The sequence below is a fragment of the Eschrichtius robustus genome, chromosome 2 (assembly GCF_028021215.1).
Source record: "Eschrichtius robustus isolate mEscRob2 chromosome 2, mEscRob2.pri, whole genome shotgun sequence".
Lineage (NCBI taxonomy): Eukaryota > Metazoa > Chordata > Mammalia > Artiodactyla > Eschrichtiidae > Eschrichtius > Eschrichtius robustus.
This window is the reverse complement of record NC_090825.1, coordinates 111983899-112003366: the sequence shown is the minus strand read 5'-3', so window position 1 is coordinate 112003366 and position 19468 is coordinate 111983899. Positions and strand designations below refer to the sequence as shown.

The following is a 19468-nucleotide window of genomic DNA, read 5'->3' as shown; positions in this document are numbered from 1 at the left end:
CTTCTGTCCTTTACCTAGATACCTGGACATTTTTCCTTATGGTTATTACCTGTTATTTCTTCATTCTCCAGAGAACTTGGTACCACTTTCCAGGTCCGTACTGATGCTGTTGTCCTGGCAGACATCCATGACTCTCCCTAAAGATGAGCTGTCTCAGTTTAAGTTCTTGATTCCCTCAAAATATATATTAAGCGTGTGGGGCATTGTTTTAGCGAGGTGCTGTGTAGACAATGGTGGATAAAATGAATCTGGTGATAATTTTTTAAACTGTCACTTTGATTGTTGCATGGAAATTAAATTGGAGGCAGGAAGACTAGAAACAGGGAGTTTATTATGGAGGCTAGCACAGTAATCCAGGTTAGTTGATGGTGGCTTGGACCAGGATATTGGCAAAGAAGATAGAAGCATATGGATTGAGATGTTTTGGAAGGAGACTAGGCAAGACTTGTCGGTGGATTGGTCCCTGAATACTGGTGGGTGGCCTTTAAGCTCTACTCCACCTCAGATATCCATATCCACAGCCCTACCTCTGAAATCCTTAATTCACCAATCAAATTTTCTGCCAGTGGATCTTTGTTTTAATACTACTTTTTGTTTGTTTTGTTTTGTTAGTTTATTTTTATTTATTTATTTTTGGCTGTGTTGGGTCTTCGTTTCTGTGCGAGGGCTTTCTCTAGTTGTGGCAAGCGGGGGCCACTCTTCATCGCAGTGCGCGGGCCTCTCACTCTTGCGGCCTCTCTTGTTGCGGAGCACAGGCTCCAGACACGCAGGCTCAGTAGCTGTGGCTCACGGGCCTAGTTGCTCCACGGCATGTGGGATCTTCCCAGACCAGGGCTCGAACTCGTGTACCCTGCATTAGCAGGCAGATTCTCAACCACTGCACCACCAGGGAAGCCCTTTAATACTACTTTGATTAGACTTGTTTTCAGTCCATATCCATGCTCTATTCTCCTCCTGCATTTCCTAGCTGGGTGACCAACTGTCATCATGGTTTGCCTGGGTACAACTGAGGCGTTTCTTGGGATACAGGACTATCAGTGCTAAAAACCAGGGTAGTTTGTTAACCTGCCCCCACCCCAGTCTGCTCTCTTCTCTACTCTTGCATGCTATGCTTTAGCCATGTTAACTTTTTCTGCTTAACTCCTTGGACTTTATACACATGATTGCATCTGCCGGTGTTTGATGTCCCCCGGTTTCCTACTCCCATCCCTACTCCCATCCCGTTTCTGTAGCTCCCGCCCATTATTTGCACCTCAGGCAGTTTTCATAGCTCTCAGTTTTTGTGAGCCCGGAACACTGCTGCTTACTCTAGCATGTCTTAGCACTTGGCCCTTTCTTTTGTAATGATCTTTTATTGTCTGCCTCTCCTGCTCCACTGTGTACGTTTATGGGCTGTCTTGTTTGTTGTGATACCTTAAAAAGTGGCCTCCACCAGTTACTCTCTCCCTTTCTTCCATGGCACTTAATACAGTCTGTACTTTGTTACTTGGTTACTTGTTTGTGGTCGTTCCCCTGTACCCCCTCCCCAGCCCTAGTGTGGGAATGATCTATCTTTATCTTGTTCACTATACCTCCAGGGGCTAGCACAGGGCCTGGCACAAAGTATCACTCATGGTTGAGCAAACGAATGATTATCTCCCAGTTCTCTTTACAGTTTTTGGCATACAGTAAATGATCAATAAATGTGTGTTGAAATGAATAAAAGAGTTTCTACTGAGTGGAATATTATGTTGCTCTTAAAAGTGGTGTTTCGATGTTTGAATTTGTGGTTACATGGGGGAATGCATAGGATGCCAAACAGTTTTCTGAAAGCAGCATAAAAACCATGTATATTGAATAGTCACAGTTGTAAAATACGAAGTTTATGTTTTGATATAAAGAGTGTAAAAAACCCAAAATACAGACAAAATTTTAATGTCTTCCAAAAATCTTTTTTTTAAAGTAAGACTAAGAAATCTCTCCTCGTAGCCTGGAATCCTAGAGTGCATTGTAGTTAGAACTCTAAAGCTAGGGAACTAGGTACCTGAGTGTCTTGCTCCATTTTCATTGATCTTACATGGCTGCTAATAATGATCTCTTTAGCACTTACACAGCAACTGATAGATCTAAAACTCATGATACTGATGAGAGGAATGGGACTATGTATCTTGATACATGTTTTTTTTTCTAGGTATCAGAGGTGAGATAGCTGGTGGATAGGTTCCAGGCATCGTCTTGCCCTCTTATTTTAATGGGATTGTAATTGTTTGCAATTTGATCTTATGCTGAGTCTGCCCTTTAAAGCTGTATTAAGGGTAACTTAAACATATCTTATGTGTAATTAAACATATCTTTGTTAATGTTGTTTAATGTGAAATGTCTTGGTTTATTTTTCTCTATCTGTAGGCTAAAGAAATCCTGACAAAAGAATCCAATGTGCAAGAAGTTCGATGTCCAGTCACTGTCTGTGGAGATGTGCATGGGCAATTTCATGATCTCATGGAACTGTTTAGAATTGGTGGCAAATCGCCAGATACAAATTACTTGTTTATGGGAGATTATGTTGACAGAGGATATTATTCAGTTGAAACAGTTACTCTGCTTGTAGCTCTTAAGGTAATTTCAATTTTATGTTTGAGCATTTTGAATTGGGTATGGCAGTCCTCTTGAATGTCCTTTTTTTCCCAGTGATTTGTGGTTTTCTGCATCTGCATGTTAGCTTTTAGAATAAATCCCCACATTTAGGAATTTAGATATTCAGGTTTGGGACTTAATAAATCATAGGTCTATCTTCATTCTGAATGAGGGAATGGTACAGAATAAAAACAAGAAGGTTATTTTCTAAGGAAGAAAATGCCTCAGTCAGATGATTTAAAAATGCTAGAAAGCTGATTAAATAGAAATTTTAGTTCAGTAATTTGGGATATGAGAGGTAATATAATTATTTTTCTAGATATTTTTGAAGTATTTTAAAGGGGCAAAATATTTCAAATATTGGCATGTTTATATCCTTTGACACAATAATCGTATAATTGTGCAGAGGAAGAAGTTTAAGAGGAAGAGAGCTTTACTTACATGAAAACATAAATTGTAGTATCTTAAATATCAGAGAAAGAATTGATATAAATATCTAATGGTAAGTGAATATCTAAATTATGGTTTATCTCAATGGAATAGTTTGCAGCCATTAAACATGACATAATCTAGAACAATAGAAATGATAATTAAAGCATGTTGTTTTATACCAGTTGTAGCTCTTGGAGATATACAGAGATCTGAAGGTGAAACACAAAACGGTAAAAAGCTTTTTTGAGATGACCTTTCTCCCTTAAAAGAAATTATTTGACTCTACTTTTGGGGAGATGATTTTATTTTAAAGAATATGTAGAATGGTAAGATGGCTGCCAGCGTCTTCTGGTACTAGAGAAGCAATGAGATGTGGTTTTGGCAAGAGCTGAATTTTAGGCAGTTAACAAAGTGTAAGTGTTCATGAAGCTACAGGTTTGAATCATGTAAAGTGCTACAAAACATTTTTGGAGGTCATTATGTTCTGCATCTGTAAATTGAAGGAGTTGAATTAAATGATGGAAAGTTTCTGCAGTGACTCTAGATGCTATGAAAGCAGCCTTGCAAACTAACCTGCACTTAAAGCCCAGGATGAATCCCAGTGCTCAGAGGAGGAATAAATATGCTACCTTTAAGAGTTTATGTTTGAATGTGTTATGAGCTGAATTGTGCCACCACCACCCCTTCCCCAAATTCATATGTTGCAGTCCTAACTCCCAGTACCTCAGAATGTGACTGTTTTGGAGGTGGGGCCTTTAAAGAGGTAATTAAGGTAAAACGAGGTCATACAGGTGACCCCTAATCCAATATGACTGGTGTCCTTATAAGAAGAGATTAGGACACATACAGAGGGAAGATGAGAAGACACATGGAGAAGATGGCCGTTATCTAGCCAAAGAAGAGATGCCTTCAGAAGGAACCAACCCTGCTGACACCTTGATCTTGATCTTGGACTTCTAGCCTCTAGAACTGTGAGGAAATAAATTTCTGTTGTTTAAGCCTTCCAGTCTGTGGTACCTCGTATGGTAGCCCTAGCAGGCTTAATACAGGGGAAAGGAAACTTAAGCAGATAGTGCTGGAACAGTTGGGCATCCATATGCAAAAAATGAAGTTAGCTACCTCATACCTTACAAATGGATCAACGTCAATCATAGATCTAAATATGAGTGCTAAAACTGTGAAACTTCTAAAATAAAACATAGAAAATCTTTGTAACCTTGGGTTTGGCAAAGATGTCTTAGATATGATACCAAAAACACAAGCCATTAAAAAACTGATAAATTAGACTTCATAAAAATTGATTTTTTGTCCTTCAAAAGACATCACTAAGAAAAAAGTACTTGTATTCATATATATTTTTTTAAAACCTATAACAAGACATAATTTTTAAGTGGACAGAATATTTGGATAGATGTTTCACCCAAGAAGATATATGAATGGTCATTAATTAAGCACATGAAAAGATGCTCAAACCTTAGTCATCAGGGAAATGCAAATTAAAGTCAGAATCAGGCCCATTAGAATGGCTTTCATCAATAAGGCTAGTATAATGCCGTATGTTAGTGAGTTTGTTGAAGAGATTAGAAACTTAGGAATCTGTCCAAGAGAAATGAAAGCATATATGCGTAGAGAAACTTCTTATATGTGGTTTGATCATAGCAACATTATTCATAATAGCCAAAAACTGCGGACAATCCAAATGTTCAGTCTACTGGTGAATAAAAAACCAAAACACGGTATAGCCATACAATGGAATACTGTGCAGAGCGGTAAGATGAGACAGACCACTGATCCATTCACAGATGAGTCTAAAAAATATTCTGCTAAGTGAAAGAAGCCACACACACAAAAAAACTACATATTGTATTGATTCCATTTATATGAAATTTCTAGAAAAGCAAATCTCAAGAGACAAAGTATCAGTAGTTGCTGAGAGTGGGAGTCGGGAGTGATTGCAGACAGGCACGAGGGATCTTTTTGGGTTAATGGAAAGGTTCTAAAACTGGATTGTAATGGTTGTTGTATAATGTAATAAAAAAACTCATGGATGGAGTTTTGCAGCTGATGATTATGCGTGGGATAAAGTTGGTGGTAGTGAGAGTTTGATTTTAGTTGAAATGGGGTTGGCGGATACCCCATGGGATAAATGATCTGTAGGTGTGATTTCACTTTTGTGTGATGTGGGGGTGTGGGAGGTTTTTTCCAGCAAAGTTGGAATTCTGTATTTCCCTGTAGAATGTTTGCTCGATTTTTATTTGGTTTTTGAAGGAGCCAGGCGTTCATGTTGTTTTCAACTTTGTTGTTTCAGGTTCGTTACCGTGAACGCATCACCATTCTTCGAGGAAATCATGAGAGCAGACAGATCACACAAGTATATGGTTTCTATGATGAGTGTTTACGGAAGTATGGAAATGCAAATGTTTGGAAATATTTTACAGATCTTTTTGACTATCTTCCTCTCACTGCCTTGGTGGATGGGCAGGTATGTAGGTCTTCTTAAAACTTACATTGCCGATTATTTTCAAGAATCTGCTTTCTTAATTTAGGTGACGGTAACTTATTTTTCCATCCTCACATCCCTTTGAGGTTTTTCTTTGAAGTGCCTTCTTTGTGAGGGGCACTGAACTATATGTTGGGACCACAGGGGGATGGAAGATGTAGCCCGTCCATCCTCTTGGGCTGTTTCTGGACATGTTGGGGAGATGTAATTAGCTATTTACTGGTCCCAGTAGAGCAGTGCACATAAGAAACTGCAAGGAAATTCTGTGAGAAGGAAGATAATTGTCTATGATGAGGGTAAGGTCAGAGAAATGTTTTCTTAGAAGAGCTGATTGGGATTTGGGTGCAGTAGGGATGGTTTATCAGGAAGAAAGGGAGTGTATTCCATAGTTTAGAGTGGGAGGCAAGAAAGAAAGATCTGCAGTAACAAGCCTGGTTCTGGCAGAACACAGAAACACCAGCAGGGCCGAGTGATGTGGGCTACAGCCTGCAGCTTAGTCCAGAATGTTTGTAGTTTATTTTAAATGAGGGTAATGTTGTAAACCACTCTTTTCAGATCTTCTGTCTACATGGTGGCCTCTCACCATCCATAGATACACTGGATCACATCAGAGCACTTGATCGCCTACAAGAAGTTCCCCATGAGGTATTGACCTTATTTTTGGTAATAAAATCTTTTCTTTTCAAAAAACTTTTTAGAGAAAGGAAATATTTAATTGTAACTTAGTTCATTGTATGTATTTTCTTGTTTAATTCTCAAAAATGATCATGTGGTGTGAACACTCTTGTTGACCCCATTCTTCAGAAGCTAACGTTAAGAAACCTACCAAGATCACAACAGCTCTGGGACTGGGTTTAGGACCTAGGTGTTGGTTGTCTTAAGAGCTTCTGCCTTAAGTTCCTAAACTCTACTGCCTAACATTGAAATTTGCATACACTAGGCAGATTAATTAGTTAGGGCTTTTTGCTACTGGGACTCATTGATGTAGGCTCTGCCTCTTAAAGACATCTGGAAATAGTTTCTTATTTATTTGACTCTATCTGCAAAACCTTTTACCATTTTCAGCAAACACCATTCAAAAAGTGACTTAGTAGGGTGCTGCTCTTGGTGAATTACTCAGATCACATATTAACCAATTTTGCAAAAGGCAATCTAAAATATAACTTGCTTTTTAGGGTCCAATGTGTGACTTGCTATGGTCAGATCCAGATGACCGTGGAGGTTGGGGTATATCTCCTCGAGGAGCTGGTTACACCTTTGGGCAAGATATTTCTGAGACATTTAATCATGCCAATGGCCTCACGTTGGTGTCTAGAGCTCATCAGCTGGTGATGGAGGTATGTTCTATTCTTTGACTGATTTGCTTTTTAAGTAAAAATGAAGGAAGATCTTAGGAAATTTTAAATTATATGATATAGTGAGAACATGCCATGTATTCTTCTGATGAATTTGCCATTATAGCCTGAGCCTTTTCAGTAGATGCACACTAGAATTAAAATCTCAAACTTTTGATCCAAATGAAATTCACAGGTAAAATGTTTTCAGAGAATTCTTAATGACTGTAGTAGTGCTTGGGGTTTAAGGCTGGGAAAGTAAGATGGGGGAGAGTGAAAAATAATATTTTATGGTCTCAGTTTTATTTCATGTATTTAACATGTGTATGTATGGAAGAGAGTTTGGGAAGAAATACACCAAAATGTTTAAGTGGTCCTTTGGATGATAGGATTACAGGTGATTTGAAAGAAGAAGCTAAAGGGAAATGGGCTAAATTCTTAGCATAGAACATTGATTAGCATACTTATAAAATTAGGGTCCTATTTAGATTAGTACTAATACAACTGTATTGTGATTATCAATAAAGTCTGACTAATAAATAAATAAAATTTTAAAAAAATAAAAATAAAAAAAATAAAAATAAAAATAAAGTCTGACTTTGCTAGAGATAGGGAAAGAAATTTGTGAACAATACTTGAAAAGTAACTCATGTATTCAGATGGGCTTTGAGAGAATGAGGCTGGAGTTCCTAGAGCCACCTCTCCTTTGTACCTTGGGCAGTACAGGTAATGCCTGTACTGACTGAGGACAGAATTAATAAGGTTCTGGTCTCCAGGAGTATGTATCTGCCTCTACAAGGAATGGCCATATACTCATTCTTGTATCATGTTTAGGGCTGCTGCAATAAGAGAGGCTGAAGAAATGCTGTTATTTACTGAAAGTCAGCTATATAAGAAGTAGCTTATCCTTTTCTGATCAGTGATTTTTTTTTAGGGATTTTCTTTTTATAGTAGACTACTTTTGTACTTTTGGGAAAAAATAAATACATGGGTTTTTTTTTGTTGTTTTTTTTTTAAGTTGGGCAGAAGGAGTTCCCTGGTGGTCTAGTGGTTAGGATTTGGTGCTTTCACTGACATGGCCTGGGTTCATTCCCTGGTCGGGGAACTGGGATCTGAGATCCCACAAGCTGCACGGCACAGCAAAAAGAAAAAAAAAAAAGTTGTGTGGAGTACAGAAAATTATTAAATCATCCAGAAACAAAGCAATACTTTTTAAAAAGCCTTTTGGGCAGAAGGGGAGATCTTTTTTTCCCCTCTTGAGAGAAGTCACATTTAGTTGTGTAAATAAGGGAGTAAAATAGGGGATTTTTTTCTGTTCTTTTCCTTGTAGGGATATAACTGGTGCCATGACCGAAATGTAGTAACGATTTTCAGTGCTCCAAACTATTGTTACCGTTGCGGTAACCAAGCTGCAATCATGGAACTTGATGATACTCTAAAGTACTCTTTGTAAGTATTTACACTTGAGTCATTGGTTACCATTATTTGAATATATTAGTTTTAATAGGAAGTTTAACAGTTCAAGAGCTCATGCTAAATCCAGATTCCAATTGGATTTTTAAGTTTCCTTTGAAACACATCGACAGAAACCTAGATCCTAATATGAATTATTAGGGTTTTAACTTTTAAATCCATGTTTTTATTGTAGAGTTAATAAAATATATCCTGAGGATGAGATGATAGGTAACAGTACCTTAGGCTATTTAAACTTTCTTTATTTAGAATCCTTTCAAATGGTCTTAGAAGGAACTACAAATATACAGAAGCATATCCTCTCTAGCTGAAGTTGCCTTGGTTCTTTGAGGAGGCGTGCAGCTAGAAGACCCTTATTAAATGCATGATTAGGGTTCTCTTACATTAAGTTATTGGATGGGGGGGGGAATTTGTAAAAATCTGCATGGGGATGAAATATACAACATGGGGAATATAGTAATATTGTAATAACTGTATGGTGACAGGTGGTAACTAGACTTACCTAGATCATATTATAATTAATGTATAGAAATTTCAAAACACTGTGTTGTACATCTGGAACTAAAACAGTGCTGTAAGTCAATTATACTTCAGTTTTTAAAAAAACAAACTATTAAAAAATGTAAAGTCAAAGACTAATATTCTTGATTTTAATTGTCAGTACATTGATGTCTTGGAGTATAAACAACAAATATGTCTTGTTTTTCAGCTTGCAGTTTGACCCAGCACCTCGCAGAGGCGAGCCACATGTTACTCGTCGTACCCCAGACTACTTCCTGTAACGAAATTTTAAACTTGTACAGTATTGCCATGAACCATATTTTGACCTAATGGAAATGGGAAGAGCAACAGTAACTCCACAAAGTGTCAGAGAATAGTTAACATTCAAAAAAACTTGTTTTCACACGGACCAAAAAGATGTGCCATATAAAAATACAAAGCCTCTTGTCATCAACAGCCATGACCACTTTAGAATGAACCAGTTCATTGCATGCTGAAGCGACATTGTTGGTCAAGAAACCAGTTTCTGGCATAGCGCTATTTGTAGTTACTTTGCTTTCTCTGAGAGACTGCAGATAATAAGATGTAAACATTAACACCTCGTGAATACAATTTAACTTCCATTTAGCTATAGCTTTACTCAGCATGACTGTAGATAAGAATAGCAGCAAACAATCATTGGAGCTTAATGAACATTTTTAAAATTAAGTACCAAGGCCTCCCCTCTACTTGTGAGTTTTGAAATCGTTTTGTTTATTTTCAGGGATACTGTTTAATTTAATTGTATGATTTGTCTGCACTCAGTTTATTTCCCCTTCTCAAATCTCAAGCCTCATGTTGTTCTTTGTTACTGTCAGATCCTGGTGAGTTGTTTTGAACAGAACTGTTTTTTTTTTTTCCTCCCTCCTGTAAGACGATGTTACTGCACAAGAGCACTGCAGTGTTTTTCATAATAAACTTGTGAACTAAGAACTGAGAAAGTCAAATTTTAATTGTATCAATGGGCAAGACTGGTGCTGTTTATTTAAAAGATACATCAATTGATAAATTTTAGAATTTGTAGAATTCTAGGTAAAGAAAAATAAAAATCAAGGCCACTACATAATCTCTCTCGTAACTCCTTGACATTCTTCAAATGAATTTCAGGACTTATTTGTAGTCCGGATAGTACAATATGTCAGATTGCCAGCATGCTCTTTGTGGGTTCTTCTTCCTGCATATTGTCTGAAAGAAAGGAAATGAAGTCTGTGCTGCTTCAGTAAGACCTGATTGTAAAACCATATAAATCGAGATTTATGTTTTTGGGGTTTTGTTTTTTAATGAAAAAAGCATGTTTTCAGGTAGAGGTTAACAAACTAATGTATCTACTTATCAGTCACTGCAGTTTCTGGTTATAAATATTGCTATGTGTGTTACGTGGACGCTTTAAGATGATTGACAGAGTGGTAAGTTCTTAACAAATATTTGTGCATTACTTGTCATGTGATCTTAAAGTTAAATTTGTCTCAGATAAGATATAGCTGTTAAAGCATTATCCTGTATTATGCTCTTTAAATGATACTAGTTAAACCAAATAGAAAACTGTTGCTGGATCATGGCTTAGTGTTATGTACATTCACCCAAGGACAAAAATGGCATTTGAAATGAAGTTGCGGTGATAAGCCCATAACTGAGTTTTTCCCTCCCTTTTATCCTTTGAATAGGATTAGGAAGTTAAAACAGGTTTTCTATGGAAACTAATACTTGATTGTCTTAAGCTACCAGGGTAAACTTCAGGACACTTAATCATTAATTGTGTGGGTATAGTAATAAAAGTTTCTTTGCTTTGTACTATGTTGAATTTGGAACTGATGAGGAAATTTTTGCATTTTTCTTTCTAAGATGCTTGAAGAAAATACATACACAATATATATATTTTTTAAGTGGTCCACTTTCTATTTTTTTGGTAGCTCATGGAGTTGATTGTCCAAAAGCCCTTAGTTTTTCCGCATTTCTCCCTTTCATTTTACTCTTTTATGCCTTCATAAGAAATACATCCCTCTGTCTCTTTTTTGTTTTGTCATTTTATGCATTTTCTTTCTGACTGAACAAATAGTTTATTAATGTGCAGTACATAATCCAGTTTCCAACTGATCTGTTGATAGATACCAAGCAGTGATTTTTCAGGTTCCTGTGATCAAAATTGACTACAAAAGAACGAGTATCTTGTAACTGATGTGTTATTGTCATCCACGTACAACCTCTCTAAAGTAGACCTTGTGGTTAACAGAAAAGGGCTTGTGGGGACTTCCCTGGTGGTCCAGTGGTTAAGACTCCAAACTTCCACTGCAGGGGGCTAGGGGTTCAGTCCCTGTTTGGGGAAGTAAGATAATGCATGCCATGTGGCATGGCCCAAAAAAAGGGGGTGGGGTGGGGCTTGTGGCCAGACTGGCTTGGGTTTAGAATGATTACCGGGGTTTAAACGAATTGGCTAATTGTAGAGAATGATTGGACTTTGGCCATCTAAGCTAGAAAGTGTTAGTAACCTACCTGAGTATGAAATGGGTAAAGAAAATGCATTGGTGTAACATTGTAAATCAACTATACTTCAATAAAAACAAATTTTTTAAAAAAGAAAGGGCATTGGTAAGTATAGTAATTTGCTTTAAAAATATATAATTGCTGTTGCTGATTTCTCAATAGTAACAGATTAAAATAGAATTTTCAGTTTTACAAAGCTTGTTCAAAAAAATGAATGTTTTTTAGTGTTCTAGACTGAGGACTTGGAGAAATTTGCTTTGGAACTTAATTTTGTAAGGGTAAAATGAATTGATAAAATGATGTGCTCATTTCTTAGGTTGAATATCCTAAGCAAACATAGATGACTCTTCCTTTTCTTGGTTGCAGTAGGTGTGTTTTAAATAGAAGTGTAGCGTGTCAGTATTGGATAATTTTTCAGAAAGACCTAGGTTTAGCTTAATAAGGAAAGGATTTTTTTTACTGTGGTTCTTAACGTTGATGCCCACAGCGGTTATGATTTAAATTATTTGGAGGAAGGCCCAGGCGTAAGTATTTTTAAGTTTCCCAAGTGGTTTTAATTTACATCTAGATTTAAGAACCGCTGCTCAGTTTCCCAACTACAAATTTAAGAATATTGGATTTTGTGCTAATTGATGGTTGTTGTGGGTTTTAGTGAACAATTAAAATATACCATGTGATGATTTTCTTTCAGTAGTGACTTTTACCTGTCCTGTATAATAAGTAGTCCCTTACTTTCAACTGTAATGTGTCACTAGAAATGGACCTTAAAGTTTAATAATAGGCTTGTTTGGTATGAGGTAGATTCTGTTCCCATGAGCTAAAACTTTTTTTCATTAAAGCCTTAATCTGTTCTCACGTGTTCTTTGACATATTTCTAGCTTTTATGAACTTTTTGCGGGTGGGGAGGAGATGGGGGCAGCGCCTTGCAGCTTGTGGGATCTTAGTTCCCGACCAAGGATTGAACTGGAGTCCTAACCTCCGGACCACCAGGGAATATGAACTTTTTTAAGTTAGGTTTTTTCCCCTTCACAGTTACATATTCTGTTGAATAACGTTATGCAGGTCGTAGATGTATTATTTAGGACACACCTAATGTTCTCCATATTTGTTTCAATTATAGTTTAAGCCTTATATCTTAGGGCTATAAGTACATTATATTCCTGTTTCTTATTATATATATTTAATTAATTGCACAGGTTACTGCCATGTAGACAGAAGTAGAATGTTGCAGAAACAGTAAGTAGTATTGCTTGAAGTCCTAGTGCTATCCAGCAAATAGGTTACGGTGTTCACTTATCAGCTGGTATATAAATTTGAGGGAAGGAAAATGGATTATGGATATTTATAATGCACAAATTTGTTTGAAAGTTGAACATACAAAGATGATTGATAACTAAGAGTAAGTGGACTGGGTGACAAACCCCAGATTCAAGGTTCCTGTCATACCTGGACGAGAATTCCTCTCCCAGGAATTGAAAAGGGAGGAGGTTACTGCTAGTGATTGAATGCTGAAAAAAGGGCTGTGGTTGTGTTTTGGTTATTTTTGTTTCATTTTTTCATTTGTTGCTTTTATTTTTTCTTTAGGCAAAACACAGATTTTCATGGCTGAAATTTAATTGTAAGTAGTTTGTATCCTCGACAGGTTTGGGATAAGTGGGTGGGCTGTTAAGTTTTCTCTGCCTAAAATGCTGCTAATGGAGCAGACCACTTCATATGAATGCTTAGCCCCCTTAGGAGTCTCTTCAGATAGCCTCAGCCATCCAGATATTGTCATTGGGAAAGTCCATTTAGGCTTTAACGGACAATACCAGGTACGTTCTTCCAAGAGATGATTTAGCAGACTTTTTTTTTCTTTTTTTGGCTGTGCTGAGCGGCATGTGGAATCTTAGTTCCCCAACCAGGGGTTGAATCCGCGCCGCCTGCATTGAAAGTGCACAGTCTTAACCACTGGTCCACCAGGGAAGTTCTTAGTTGACTTATTAGTGTAGTGGTAGGTTGTGGCCACCATCCAGTCTGTTGCCCATTGGTGGAAGTCAAAGACCGGCATTGTGTGATAGAAAAGGAAGTTAAGAGTGCTTGCTCTGCAGACGCTAGGAAGACCAAAGTGAAAGGTCTAATTAAAGCTTTTGGAAATGCCAGAGTCTGTTGAGCACTTCTGCTTCAAGGCTTAGCATGTCTTCTGAGCTGTAAGGAGATTCCATGGTCTATTATGGTTTAGGTTTTTGCAGTAGATCAAACAGCAGTGTTACCTCCAGGGCAGGGGCAAGGACTAGTAGTTAGGTTTTGTAAAGCCTGGTCAAGGGTGGGCCTCGTGACTCTAAGGTCAGGTATGTTCAAGAGTGTTTCAGGAAAAAGCCAGTTTACAAGGTATAGTGAAATATGCCAGATGTAAAAATGTGTGTAGAATTACCCTTGCTGTTAGGTCCAGCTTTCCTTTCAAGGTAAGTCCCTTGTCAGCAGCAGTGAGGATCTGAGTGTGTGTTGAATGTAGCAAGAAAGAGGAATGGGAGGAGAAGCTGTACGATGTATTTGGTCTTTCTTGAGCAATCTTTGTTTCCCATAATCACGTGCAAAAGAAGAGTGATTTCTACCTTGGTTCAAATAAAACTACCTCTTTAATTTTAATCCTTTCAATGACCTGTGATTAAAAGACCACAAAGACAATAAGCCCTAGCTCACTACTCCCTCCCCATAGCTACACCAGAGCTGGTTGTAGAGAAAAGGGCTGGAGGGACTTCCCTGGTGGCACAGTGGTTAAGAATCCGCCTGCCAATGCAGGGGACACCGGTTTGAGCCCTGGTCTGCGAAGATCCCACATGCTGTGGAGCAACTAAGCCCGTGCGCCACAACTACAGTAGCCCGCACACTCCAGGGCCCGCATGCAGGAACTACTGAAGCCCGCATCCCTAGATCCTGTGCTCCACAACAAGAGAAGTCACCGCAATGAGAAGCCTGTGTGCAGCAATGCAGACCCAGTGCAGCCAAGGAAGGAAAGGGAAGGGGGAGGGGAGGGAAGGGATGGAGAGAGAGGATGATCAAATATGGACCAAGATCTATGGGGTGGTAGTGCAGTAGCTCTCATATCCTCTGAAAAGCTCAAGGTGATAAGGGATCTGGTTATGGCCTCTTCTCCTGGTGCCAGTGCTGCATATATTGTCCTTTGCTCTGGATTTCTTTATTTTTTTTTTAATTCAAGTATAGTTGATTTACAATATTGCATTAGTTTCAGGTGTTGGATTTCTTCAAAGCAGAATCTTAATGATTGCACTGTAGGCCTCCAACTTCACCTCAGATCCTAGGGAAAATACCCTACTGCAGTAATCAGGAGGCAGGATTTTAAAAGTAGGGCTGGGAACGTGGATAGATGGGTGAGAGTATCTGTTTAAGCCACCTCTTGGAAGCACTTTGACATTTCTGCTTTCAACCTGAAATGGCAGATGGAATAATTTTGATGCTTCAGTCCTCAGAGCAGTAGCTGATGTTCTCAACTAAGGAAGGGTTCTGGTGTCATTTGTGAATAAGGAGAATAGAGTGCTGAAATGACCATTACTGTAAAGGGGTTAGTTGAATTCAGAGTGGTCAGGAGAGCATTAGGCATTGGACCTTCAGGGCTTAAAATGGCAGAAATAGCTAATAGTGAATAATGTCTAACACAGCATTTCCCATGTGTCAGACATTTTACATGGATTATTTTATTGAGTTGTCTGAACAGTTTAGGAGGGGTGGGAAGGTAAAGCTATTCAGGCAGTGTTACCCCCGAGTCCTTGACTTTCAGAAAGTGTTGCCAAAATCTTGGCTGGCTGTGCAACAATGCCAAACATAAGTAAGGAGCCAAGAGTTATGGAGAAAAAAGAAAAAGTGGCTTTATTTCTTTGCCAGGCAGAGAGGGAACACAGGCCAGCGCCCCACTAGTAGGCTAGCTGGACCTGTGCCCCACTCCCTGGGGAATAGGGAGAGGTTATATAATCAGGACTGTGGTCAGAGGTATGTAATAAAGGAATAGGCAGTAACAGTCTTGCATTCTCCTCCTGCAAAGTGTCAGAAGGGTGGGTTGCTGTCAAGATTAGGGTGTGTGCAGGGTCTCAGGTGGACCCTTGAATCTTAGGTAGTTTCGTGGCTGCTCCTCCCTTGATTAGCAACTGTTCAAATCTGCCCTTTGGAACTCAGGGACGGTCCTTTGGAGGCTGGACTCTTGCCTACAAGAAATGGGGGGCAAAAATCCTCCATGCCCAGGAGCCCCACAGGACCCTGCTCGGCATCAAAAGCATTAAGAGTTCGCTTTCCTTTGCTGAAATTGGTATTTAGTGGCCTTTGAAGTGTGGGTAAGAGCCTACACAGCTTTTGGGTCTAGAGAAAGTGATTGTGTGTGTGTGCCTGACCCTGCTTCAGGTAAGCCAAATATGTGGCAGGCCCTTTGGGAAGCATAGTCAAGGAGGTTTGGCCCTCTTGAGTGTTGCCCCAAGTCAAGTATACTGGTCACTGTGCTCCTGAAGCTTATGGAATGACTTGACTGTGTGTCTCAAGGACATTTATGTGAACTAGATTCTGAAAGAGCTGAGTCTGATTGAGAAAATTATTTTCGACTCACCACCTGCCACCACAGCCTAATTGTTGTTCCTGAGGATAAAGGAACTTCCACAGTGGACTTAGCTTGACAAATATGTTAAAAATGGAAAGGAAAACCTATGGTTTATTTTAAGGAGGTATATATGGAGTGGGATATCCCATCCAATTGTTTTTTAAGACTTAAAAAATTTTGGGGTTCACAGCAAAATTGAGAAAGTACAGAGGTTCCTATCTGTCCCCTACCCCCAAATATGCATAACCTCCCCCGTTGTCAGCATGCCCTACCAGAGTGGTACATTTGTTAAAATTGATGAACCTACATTGACATAATCATCTGGAGTCTACATTAGGGTTCACTCTTGGTGTACATTCTATGGTTTTGGACATGTATAATGACATGTATCCACCATTGTATACAGAGTATTCTCACTGCCCTAAAAATCCTCTGCTCCACCTATTCACCACTCCCTCACCCCACCCCAGTCTGTTGCATCTAAGTGAAATAATTCCTCCTTTTCTCCCTGATAGCCAGAAATGATTTTTGAGTGTTTTTGTATGTGAGAAATGCCCCTGGTGTTTTACTCTTTAATTAAACATCTGGTATTTTGTATAAGACTGTTGGAAACTAGTCAGTTGTTTAGGCTTTAACAACGAGAGTAAATGGAAGCTTCTGCTAGCTTTTCATCACCTGACAATCTCCCCACCTTTCTGAAGACCATTAATTTGTCATCTTTGGGAGGAGCCAGAAGCCAAGAGCAAATTACTTTCCTGTCTCCTGGTGCCAGTTAACCATCCACAAATTCTGATAGGGAAGACCTGACTCCCCAAATGCTGCCCACCTCTGATCTGTATGGGTGCTCCAGCTTTTTTTTTTTTAGTTGATCTTTTATTTTATTATAAAATAATACTTGTAGTAAAGTCAAGCAATAGAGATGTATACAAAAAAATGATCTCCCCCACCTTATGCCTGTGAAGTTCTGTTAATGATTTGTGGATACCTTCACAATCATACCTACCAGCACATAAAGCATGCCTTTGGTACGGTGGTCATGCTCTATCATACTTACCTCGTGATGATCATGAAAAGTAAATTGCCTCGCTGGGAGCAACCTAGGTTAATTTTACATGTGTCAGCACATAGGCACTCTGTGTGTGTGTGTTACTCCTGGCCCCCTTACAACAAATGATAGCCGACACTCTTCTGTACATGGTTGGCATGGTATCCAAGCATCTTGTATACCATGCCAACCAGTATGAGCTTTTAATTATTTTACAAGTAACAGCAGTGAGTTGGCGAAAGTATGCTGGGCCCCTAAAGTAGCTAAATTTTAAACAGGGAGGCAAAACGAAGTTAACTCACAAGGTTGTTTGAGTGTGGTCATAGTTGTGCACAGCTCCAACATAGGGTGACGATCGTCTCGGCTCGCCAAGTACTTAAGGGTTTCCCAGGAAGCAGAGCTTTCAATTCTCAAACTGGGACAGTTGGTCACCCCAGTATGGGGTTCTGTGCCTTCCTCTTGTAGGTACAGAAAGCCTTTCCCACCCTCACCAACTTAGCAGAATCGAGGCTCTGCTTTGGCTCTCATCTGAGTTTTTGGTGGAGGAGTGCTGGAGGTGGTAGCTGGATGAATCCATTCATGCCTGAGTCCTTCCTAAGTCCTTCTGTTGCTTGGACTGGTCAGCAGGAACCAGTCTGCATTGAAAAGCCTATGACTCAGGACTTCCCTGGTGGTGCAGTGGTTAAGAATCCGCCTGCCAATGCAGGGGACACGGGTTCCATCCCTGGTCCGGGAAGATTCCACATGCTGCAGAGCAACTAAGCCCATGCGCCACAACTACTGAGCCTGCGCTCTAGAACTCGTGAGCCACAACTACTGAAGCCCGCGTGCCTAGAGCCCGTGCTCCGCAACAAGAGAAGCCACCGCAGTGAGAAGCCCTCGCACTGCAACGAAGAGTAGCCCCGGCTCACCACAACTAGAGAAAGCCTGCGTGCAGCAACGAAGACCCAATGCAGCCAAAAATAAATAAATTTATTTTTTTTAAAAAAGTTAAAAAAAAAAAAGCTTATGACTATTATTTGTAGTGAGGTGTTTGGACCTAGAATCTGTTGTACAGAGCGAAGTAAGAAAGAAAAAATACTGTATGCTAACGCACATGTATGGAATCTAAAAAAACGATACTGATGAACCTAGTGGCAGGGCAGGGATAAAGACACAGACGTAGAGAACGGACTTGAGGACACAGTGGGGGGAAGGGGAAGCTGGGATGAAGTGAGAGAGTGACATGGACATATATACACTACCACGGAGGCTCAAGAGGGAGGGGATATGGGGATATATGTATACACATAGCTAATTCACTTTGTTGTACAGCAGAAACTAACAACATTGTAAAGCATTTATACCTCAATGAAGATGTGGAGAAAAAAAAAAAAAGGCCTGTGACTCTAGGGCTTGCTGACTCTCTAACATTCCAAGCCTTGTGCTTTATTGATGCTCTTGTTTTATAAGAGAATTTCAAGGCTTTCCAAGTCTTGAGGCAAAGGACAGAGATACTTGTCTAAGGGGGAGATGAGAGGTAGGAATAAATCGACAAAAAGAATGGGAAGAAAGGGGGAAAGCAAGGATGAGTGTGTGCTGTGGGGTGGAAAAAGGTATGTGATTCTAGCAAGAGGGTTTCCTCTCATTCAGAGTGTAGTAAGGGGTTGCTGCCATCTGGGGGAGCATAGCAATGGGGAGTGGAACAAAAAGAGATGTTGCCATAGTGTTTGAGTAAAGCTCACGGGGTAAGTAAGCCACTGCCAAGCACTGGCTGAACTGAGTGGTCTGGTAGAGTGCGGCTAGTGGCTGGTTCAGGTGGTGTATCACAGGTACCTAGGGTCAGACAAGTGACAGGATGGCCTGGGCGGGCTTGGGAGCCATTTTGACTTCGTTGCAGCACAGGGCTGTGTCCTATCCTCATAAGACAACTGTATGGTGAAGGAAGTGGAAGGGTATAGTGAGGACCCTGATCCTAGGTGTGTTGTCTTGGGTAACTGCAGCTTTGAAGTTTCTTCATTAGATATTTCTCGGTGTTAGCCAGGAGCCTTTTAAAATGGAACAGCCTTTGAAAGGGCAAGCAGAAGGAGAGAGATTTAAACACTCATTCAGTAACTGCTTACTGAGCCACCTGTTACATGCCAGGTGTTATTAGGCACTGGGAATAAATACAGTGGTGCACAACACCAAGTGTCTGCCCTTGGAAGCTTACACTTAATGAGAGACAAATATCAAAGTCAGATAGGAAGCATGTGCTGTGAAGAGAAAGGGGACAGGAAGGTAAAAACAGGTGCCCTTTCAGCCAGAGCCTGCATATACTTCTGTGCAGGTTGTCTGTTGCACAACTCAAGATTATGAATTACGACAGTTTTCCTTGTATTAAGACATTTTGATGTAGATAAATTTTCATTAAATTTAACTGCACTGATTGGGCTAGTAATGAGGCTGGTGGTTTCTGAGGAAGTGACTTTGAGCTGAGACCTAAAGGATGG

At 39.6% G+C, this 19468-nt stretch overlaps 1 protein-coding gene across 1 annotated transcript in view; it reads left to right on the top strand.

Annotated features, from left to right (window-relative positions):
* The window catches only part of LOC137759541 (serine/threonine-protein phosphatase 2A catalytic subunit alpha isoform), a 133296-nt gene extending 123471 nt beyond the window's left edge, over nt 1-9825 (top strand). The window contains exons 2-7 of the mRNA XM_068535896.1: nt 2386-2595; nt 5354-5527; nt 6101-6190; nt 6721-6882; nt 8210-8328; nt 9062-9825. Coding sequence (XP_068391997.1) covers nt 2386-2595; nt 5354-5527; nt 6101-6190; nt 6721-6882; nt 8210-8328; nt 9062-9134 — 828 coding nt within the window. The 3' untranslated portion in view covers nt 9135-9825. The remainder of the gene's footprint in view (nt 1-2385; nt 2596-5353; nt 5528-6100; nt 6191-6720; nt 6883-8209; nt 8329-9061) is intronic.
* Nucleotides 9826-19468: the final 9643 nt, after the last annotated feature.